At 36.0% G+C, this 9152-nt stretch overlaps 1 protein-coding gene across 3 annotated transcripts; it reads right to left on the minus strand.

Moving 5' to 3' along the window:
* Positions 1–643: 643 nt before the first annotated feature.
* LOC105763978 (protein LATE ELONGATED HYPOCOTYL) lies at positions 644–8945 on the minus strand. 3 transcript variants are annotated; one of them, XM_052625775.1, is made up of 9 exons: positions 8661–8943; positions 8350–8375; positions 7900–8091; positions 7662–7773; positions 7420–7481; positions 2981–3202; positions 2703–2891; positions 1443–2618; positions 644–1346 (listed from the first exon to the last, which is right to left on the minus strand). In XM_052625775.1, exons 3-9 carry the CDS (start codon positions 7936–7938, stop codon positions 930–932), a joined length of 2217 nt encoding a protein of 738 aa, XP_052481735.1. In that variant the 5' UTR covers positions 7939–8091; positions 8350–8375; positions 8661–8943; the 3' UTR covers positions 644–929. The 3 variants fall into 3 exon arrangements, with proteins under 3 accessions (XP_052481735.1, XP_012437834.1, XP_012437833.1); XM_012582380.2 differs by having other exon boundaries at positions 1443–2891; positions 8661–8945; XM_012582379.2 differs by having other exon boundaries at positions 1443–2891; positions 8281–8375; positions 8661–8945.
* Between the last annotated feature and the right edge of the window lie 207 nt (positions 8946–9152).

Below are 9152 nucleotides of genomic sequence, written 5' to 3' on the forward strand. Positions count from 1 at the left end.
AGATACCTCCATTATTATTCACACACCCTATAATCTCTTTTCTCCCAAATCTTGCAACCAACTAAATTACCCCTTTAATGAATCGTACATTGCTCTCCACAAAAGCTAGGGACAAAACTTCAATACAAGGATAAAACCATCAGTTGTTGAGGGACCGGATCAACTGCCCGACCAACCACACTTCAAATACTTCTACTAAAAGAGCCAATCCCCCATCAATAGTACTTTTTTTTTTGGTTCAGACTATACTCAAATTTGATTTCATCACATCGTTAATCTTGAATGACATGGACCAATCAGATTTAAACACACGGGACACATCATGTCATCAACTGATGTACCACGTGTAATAAATTGATTGGACCACATAATCCAATTTTAAAAGAGCTACAAAAAATTGACTAAAACCTGTAAGAAAAGCCAAATTCAAGTAACAATTCGGACAAATATGTTACATATGTACCAATTTGAACATCGAAACCAAATTCAGGTATCAAAAAATATATCTACCCAGAAAAAACGAAGCATAAAAACAGTTAAACTATGAATCAGTGGGGCAATCTGTTTAAATTGCCTTTTCATTGCATAAAAAAGGTTTCAGCTTCAGCTAGAGTTCACTAAGCAAAAGGTAGAAGAATAATGATAAAGAAAGGCATTCAGATTCAGTACTTACTTTAAATGCTTCCATCTCAGAGGGAGTTTTTTAACTGCAGTTGCAAGGATAAAAAAGTCCAGGAAAGCGAATAAGTCAATGTAGATATTAGATAGTACACAACACCACCTACACGAAAAGTCTCGTGAGCTGCAATCGAATAAAAGTCTTTTAAGATCAACAAATGAAAAGGAAATAAGATATGGGGGAAGAACATTAGAGATTGCATTCAACAAACAAACTTTGCCCTTGTTAATTGTATGCAATTGTGTAAAAGTCAAGTTGAAGCTTCCCCTTCCAAGCGTACCCTCTTGGGACCTTTCTCTTCACCTTGACTGCCGGTGTTCATCACTCTGTTTTCTTTGGCTTCCACAGAACACCTTTTGTAAGGTTTAAATCCAGTTCGGCCAGCTTTTAGTTTTGAATGTCCTAATCCAATAGTCAGCAGGCCCTCTTCTGTAGTGTTCTTGTCTCTTGATAATGCATTTTTCACAGTTACTTGATGATCAGAACAAGAACCCAATGTCTTGCTGTTGAGATCTAAAGTTGATATTTCTTCATCTTCCTCAGCTGGATTTTGCTTGTCTTCACCTATATTTTCCTTTTGCTGCCCCTTGCTCTTGCCATCATGTGGAGGAGAAAAGCTTTGCGGGAGTACCTCTCGGGAGAAGAGGGCTTGAAAAGCTAGCCGCCCCTGGATAAGTAGTGGAGCCATACAGTGACAATGGTACAATACAATTAGAATAATAATTAAAGTTAAGCTAATGGGAAAATTGAGATATCGACTCACCTCTTCAGATACCTCCTTCCAAGAATCACTCAGGTTGCTATTGCTTCTACTACTACGACGGCTACATTCAACTTGTGGATGATTTGGGTCAGCTCCTTTTGAATCTTCCTTGTCTTTTTCATGTTTTTCTAACGCATCTGTCTCTACCTCACTGCTTGAAGGAGTGTTGGAGCCACATGAGGACCGGTCAACTTGTTTTTTGTTCTTTGTTTTATTTGCATCCTGAGGCTCAATTACTTCAGCAGCCATCTCATCATCGGTAGCTTTCACTCCAGTATTCACTTTTGCATCTCCTCTCTCTTCACAGTCCGATGATGATGAAGTAGGTGATTTAGATGATGAATGCTGACCTTGCAAAGCTTCAGAGTTTTCGGGGTCTAGTTGCTCAACCTGCAGAGATAGAGCTTGATCAGTTTTACCCTTTTGTTCTGTCTTGGCAGCTGGAGGTTGACCATTCTCCATTGGTGGAACTGCAGCAGTGGATGCAGGAAAACAGGTAAAGCCTGTATGCAGAGGAGCACATACAGGAAACAGTCCATGGGCGGCCCACCATGCAGTTGCAGCTGCTACAGTTGCAGCAGCAATTGCAGCCATACTTGGAGCAGAGTTGATTTGTCTAGATGGGAAACCTCCTAAGCCGCATGCAGGAGAATCGCCAGAGCTTTCAATATTCGCATAAGGCCAAAATCTTGCTGCAAAGCTTGCTGCAGCATGGGCAGCTGGATTCTGTAACAATGTAGATACAATGAGACTGGAAAAAGTGGAGGAGACATGTAGAAATGATCGATAGTCCTGTTGATTTGGGCGAAGATGCATAAAGGGAGTGTGAAAAGGTGGCAGTGCCTGCTGAGTTGATCTCAGAGCATTATTCTGATGTTCAGTAGCTGCAGATGCAGCTAGATTTGCAGACAGGTTAGGTCCATGAACATCGCCCATAGGGTGAAATACAGAATCCTGAAATGACATATCCAGGGAAGGATTTTGAGCACATGTTCTCAGGCTTCCATCTAGGACATGCACAGAAACATGTCGAGGATAATTTTGAGCGGCTTGCATTTCATCTGCACATAAAGCACCATCCAAATCATCTTTTCTCTGGACTTGAGCTGGTTTATCATATGAAGTGCAAGAATACTCCAGGTTTGAGGCCTTACTTGTACCATTATCATGAATTTTCTGTTGGACATTAAGTATATAAGCTTTATAAATTTCTTTAAGTTCAAGAGTGACATAGAATACATGTTTGTCATGATTTACTACCTCTTTTGGAGAAGGTACAAACTCCCTAAATGTGCAAGAGCTTTTGAGTGCTGCTGACGCTGGTATAAAATTCTTATTCATGGAAGAAGCAGAGGAGCAATTTGCTTCGTGGAGAAGGGTAAAAACCCCAGAGCAACTCTCGTCTTGATTTTCTTTCAGATTTGTAGACTTTTCATCTCCATTAGGTCTCTGACATAAAAGATATATTTGAAAAGCTTAGGTAAAAAAGGGAACATATCTAAAGGTGAGAATGAAGTAGTTGAGTAGGAGAAAGAAACCTCTGGAAGTGGTTCTTTCTCCAAGTCCAACACTTGCTTGCAACGTGAAGAAGATATCGGTGTTTCAGATTTTCCATCCTTAGCTCCATCCTGAATTGTGGTAGCAGCACCGGTTTTTCGAGGATAAGGATTGTTTGGTTTTCTTTTAGGGCGCGGAGGTGGAATCTCTATGTCAAGAGCTTGACCTATTGGTACACCTTTAGCAAGTGCCTCCTTCTCCAACTGAGAATGGAATACCGTCAGTAGCATCAATCAAATGAAAATATAGAAAAGGAGATTACAGAAGGTGCCAATGAAGAATCAAATTTCTAAAATTAACTGTGTGTGACACTTCAATATACTATAGGAATAGCATAATTCAATGCAACATGATAATATCTAAACGGAATAATACCAAACATCATCAGGAAACAAGAAGCCCATGCATATAATTGCTCTAACATCTCCTTATATGGATGTTTTATCATGATAATATCTCACACAGGAGGTTCGTACAAAATTTTATACTCCTGTTGTCAATTAATATGGCTTATTTTATAGCATTATATTAGATTTATCCGCTTCTCACCAAATAATTAAAATCCATCAGCCAAATTTATACAAAATTTGTTTTACCCAGCTTCCAGAAAGTACATCGCAATTGTGTCCTTCAAATCAGGTAAGCTTATACCAAAAGGTGAATCCTCTAAAGCACTTTTAAAGAGTCATCAAAAAGAAAAATTGATTCCTTTAAGTCTATCACATGTCCCCTGAAGAATAGTACGCTATCTAACATTTGACTGTAGCAGACATACACCCAGGCCATAGTTGACCATATACATACACCAAGACTGACTAAATAAAAAAAGGGGGCTGGTTTAGCCAAGCAGGCAGTTCTGCTTGGCTAAACCAACCCCCATTTTACTAGAAGAAAACTTAAAATTGTATATATAGAGGGAGAGAGGATTACTCCATTCAGATGGAAAGAAAATTACCAGTGGCTTCTTAAGAATCAGAGTCTAAGTTCTGCATAAACAAGTTTAATCCTTCATATTGCCAACTTATCCCATATAATGTGAATCAAACTATCCATGATGTTCTTTTGTCATGTAAAATTGATATCATTAATGGTTAGAACTTCATACTGAAGAAAGTATTTCACAAAGCTTTAACCATAATATCTTGAACGATCTTCATTTGCTTACCCTCCTGATAAGATTCATCAATTATGAGCTAATTGAGATAAAAATGTTCGAAACTACTAACAACAGAATGTGTGCATTTGTTTGTGGACTCAGAAATTTGAAAGGAAAAAAAATGCAATGCATTACCATGTACCTAAATTTAACATAATTGGCAGGTGACTGCCAATACCTGCAAGAAATAAGTCTTTACAGACGTGAGTTAAGTGAAAAAATAAGAGGGAGGACTGGAAAATTGGAAAGAAAATGAAATTGAGTGTGCTAGATAAGAAAGGAAAGAGAGAGAAAAGAAAACAAAAGAGGTACCAGTTTTCATCCTAATGCACAAAAACAAATCATTCCAAATTGGAATGATAAGAGGAGAGAAATGAGAGACAAAAGTTAATTCAAAATTATGCATTTTTCAAAAGTTTCATTTTCTTTCATCTCATTTTTCAACTCAATGGAAAGAAAAGTACTTTTTTCTTTTAATTTTTCCATCTTACCAAGCACACCAATGGAAAGAAAAAAGATACTATTTTCTATCTTTCTAGTCTTCCAATTTTTCATCTTTCCAATTTTCTCTTAGCTCTACCAAGCAAAGCCAAAGAGAAGAATCCAATAAAATTTTATGAGTGATACCTTTTACTGAAGATGCATACCACATTCATTAAATTATTAGTAAATTTACGCTTTGGTCACTGAATATCAAAAAGTTACAATATGGTCATTAGACTATTCGAAAGTTTTCATTTAAGTCACTGAATTATTCGAAAGTTTTTATTTAACTCATTGGGCTGTTAAGTTTTTTTTTTTAAAAAAAGGCCATCTAGCAAGCTCCAACCAACAATTAGACTATCAGTACGATGGATTAGTACCCGTTGACGAGTAGAAGAACATACCTTAAATCCAAGTTGATCTGACGGTCACTGTTGGAGATCAGAGAAGAAAGCTGTTTGAATTTTGGTTCGTGGATTCATGACGTTTAAAGTTGTTTCATGAAAGAAAAACTGAATTATTGAAGAAAAGGGGAATGAGAGTTTTCGTTTAATGCAGACGGTGCAAACAGATAGGACCATGCAGCAGAGATTTTAACAGTCCAGTGACTTAAATGAAAACTTTTGAATAGTTCAATGACCATTTTGTAACTTTTTAAAGTTGAGTGACCAAAACGTAAACTTACCAATAGTTTAATGTCCTTGGGTGTAGTTTACCCGTAAATTTTATGAGTGATTCCTTTTATTGAAGATGCATACCAAATTCACTACAGAAGGATAATCTCTTCAAATGGACGTATGGGATGCATGCCTCAAGTCTAGCACCACAATTAGCTACAAGGCACATCTAACAAACATGCCCCTCCTAAGCTTGGCTGCAAAAATTAAGGTACTATGGGAAGAATGATCCCACTATTCACCTAGTAGGTATAATATAGTTTCCAGTTATGACTCATATTTCAGATGAAAAGAAAAATATGCATATCAGCATTTTATGTTCCTCATTACCAAGAAAGGAAATTAGTTTTGTGTCATAAATGATTAATCTATATAGATGTATGATCCTTAGCCTTAAATGAGTAGCCTATCCTGTATTTCAAACTCTCCCAATTCCCAAAAATGGAAGAAAGAAAAATAAAATTCATATTATAGATCTAACAAGTCTCTGGTTCGAACTCGGTAATATTACTAATGTTTAAAGAGATTTCTCACCAGTAATCTGAACACATCAACTCACTCTAGAATTCAAAAAATTATATCCTTCATCATAAGACGTGTGGAATCCCTGCTAGCACCAACTACTAATCAACATATTCCACTCTGATGTTAGAAGATCATTTGGCATATGAGATCAACATCATCAAACACATCTTGACTCACAAAGGGGAAAAAAGTCCTTTTTCTAGAAGTAAATCAAGACCTTCAGCTAGGCTCGATATGCAAACAGCCTTAAACTAAATTTTAAACTTCCACCACATAAAGGAGACAATGGAGAGAAGGAAATAAAATGCAAAAAAAGAAAAAAAGAAGAAGAAGACAAAAGCCCTTCAGATATTGTCTTGAAAGAATGTGATACTTGCCCTCATAAAAGTTTTAACAAAAATGATCCTGAAATTGAAGACTAGATGTGAAACTTGCCACTATAAAAGCTTTAACAGAAAACGATCCTAAAATTGAAGACAACTATCAAATTTACTCTAGGTTCAGATTCATTTTAAACCATGGATGCTGATGCATTGAACTATTAGCAACCTTGAGATACCCTAAACATGAAGGACACACTAATAGGTAATCCTAATTGCAAATGACTGGCATACTACCCATTGATGCTAAAGAATTCAATTTGCAGCAGAGCCAACATCTTGGCATATAATATAACAACGAAGAACATGGTAGTTGGGCCCAGCCCAAATTCACTTCTTACTACCATTCCCAAAACAAAATTTTCTTATTACTTCATAATGGTCTATATTCACTCTCTATGCAAATTTAGACTAGATGTGCCTACATTACCTGTATGTGTCAAGTAACAAAATATATTAAATTTCCTCTGCTGTAGTAGATTAAGTACAAATTTGCATCAGCAAATTCAAAAGTGATCAGACAAGTGGATGCCTTGTGCACAAAAGCTGGTGAAATGCCTATTAGAAAGAAAAGAACCATTTATAACAACTTAAAAAATGAAACACACCCCTTTTTTTTCAGACAGATCAGACTCCTTGGGTGATAAACCTATTTGCATAGCCAATCTCATAAAGAGTCCAAATAAATAAAATTCATATAGCTGACATCTCCAAAACCAAATTTGTAGAGATGATAAAGGCTATCACCCTAAATATGATTTATAAAAATTAGTATTTAGTAGCTCAGATTCTCATCTAACTCAAGTTGGTGCCTGCCTATAGAATAAATAAACTCCAGTGTGCTTCTTCACATGATTACAATTTTAATCATTGATATGCAACTGATGTTTTTGACGAAGAAAACTATGTAATCTCTTCATATATTAGGCATTAACTCTTTCTCCTCGATCTATTAGTTGAATATGCCAAGGAAACCTCCTATATTTTCTTTGTTGTTTTAAATCAACAAAATTGCTTATACAAGAGGGAAAACTGAAGTAGAGAATAATCAGTAAGATTTCCCAACCATTCAAGATTGTGCAGTTGATGAATCGATATCTTATATATTTCAAGAAAAGACATGATTTAAGCGGCAGAAAAAACCATTGAACATAAGCATAAGCATAAGCATAAGCATAAACAAGAAGGAACCAAATGACCTTTGAAAAGAATTTTTGAGCATGACTCCTGATCTGCACAGCAGTCTTTGTTCCTATGTGTTCTGAAAATCACCACGTAAAAGAAAAAGGGAAAAAATCTCCAATTACGACAATAAATAACAAAAGCATTTAATTTTTCAGTCCTAACAGATATATCGAACAAATCTTAGCCCACAATAACAATAGTTCTAAAATGACAGCATCAATTGAAATATTACTGAGAGGGAAAAGCAAGTAAACACCTTCAATGCGTTGCCAAGCTCGTCCATAGAGCTTCAAAGCCTCTAGGAACCTATTATGCTCCTCCTCAGTCCATCTTTCACGTTGTTTGGTAATAGTATAAGGCTTCCTAGTCTATCATTCAACATAAAAGTTCAATGGTCCAAATAATAACAACAAAACCTCCATTTTTTACAAGTCTAACAAGCAAACCTTAAAAGCAAAAAATAAAAATACTCAATTTATTTTGATAATTAATACCTTAGTAACGAGTTCTTCCCCAGAAGAGTATGTGTCCATTGACAGGACCTGGGCAGCGCTACCGCTGCTTCAAATCCTCTCTAACGAGCAACGGGTAAAACACAAACCTCCTTTCATTTCTTTGGACATTCAATACTACAAATAGTAAAGCCGTTTTTGAACTCCACAAAACCTGATGAGTGCTATTTACTACTGCAAAAACACAAAAGCCAACGACAACAATCGATAGAGATCCGTCTCTGTTTTCTATTACTACTCCAACTACTATTACTGCCTCATCATTTAATAAATTTTTACTAGTTTAATTAACATATAGTAAACTTCAGGTGAAAGCTAAATATCCAGAGAATTAAAATAGAAATAAAAAATTTAAGTATCCACCGTAACAGAGAGAAGAGACAGCTTCTTCCAATTAAATTAAAACAAAATTCCTTTATTCAGAATCCTCACCAAAACGAACCCGTAGACACCAATACCTTTCGAGAAATGACAAAAAAAAAAGTGTTAATTAGTAATCAATAACACACTCCTACTTTCTCGTATTAGTAACAACCAATAACAATAATTCTTTACCTTCTGTTTGGTTACCAAGAAAAAAAAAACAAAAGAATTCAATCGTTTTCCTTTTTGTCTCTCTACTCAACTTCGTATAAACAACTTAATTTTTTTAAAACTCAGCTGAGCAGAGCGAAAACGATCGTTTTAAGCAACCAAACGGAGAGCAAACAAAGCCCTAGAAATGAAGTGTAAACTGTAAATACCTCGAGAAATAGCCATGGAGGATGAGAACACTGGAAACAACGATCACGCATGAAAAAATGAGTTCACCAGAAACCAGTCGGAAAATTCATAGTTTCCGGCAATGAAAAAAAGATCGGAATCTACAGAAATTGGAAAAACAGAACTTGAAGAAAGCAAAGCAAAAGAAGTGAAAACAAGCTCTTCTTTTTGTGAGAATTAAAACACAAAAAAGACTACGAGAAATCTCAGCCACTATAATTTCATGTGGATTTATTTTTCTGGAAAATTTTTGAAAATAAAAAAAATTTGGGGGAGTTTAATTTGAGGCTGGAAAAGAGTGAACGCCTACGGTATGTACAGAACATAGAGATGCATTAGATGTTGCCAAGCGGCAGTAATTTAGTGGCTGATTCAACTAAAGCCCACCCTTGCGCTTTTTCCCTTAATTTTTTAGTTTTTCTTTTTGCCCTTTGGCCAATAGCTCCTAATTCCTACCTTCGTCTTCGAATTTC

The sequence above is a fragment of the Gossypium raimondii genome, chromosome 12 (genome assembly GCF_025698545.1).
Source record: "Gossypium raimondii isolate GPD5lz chromosome 12, ASM2569854v1, whole genome shotgun sequence".
Classification (NCBI taxonomy): Eukaryota; Viridiplantae; Streptophyta; class Magnoliopsida; order Malvales; family Malvaceae; genus Gossypium; species Gossypium raimondii.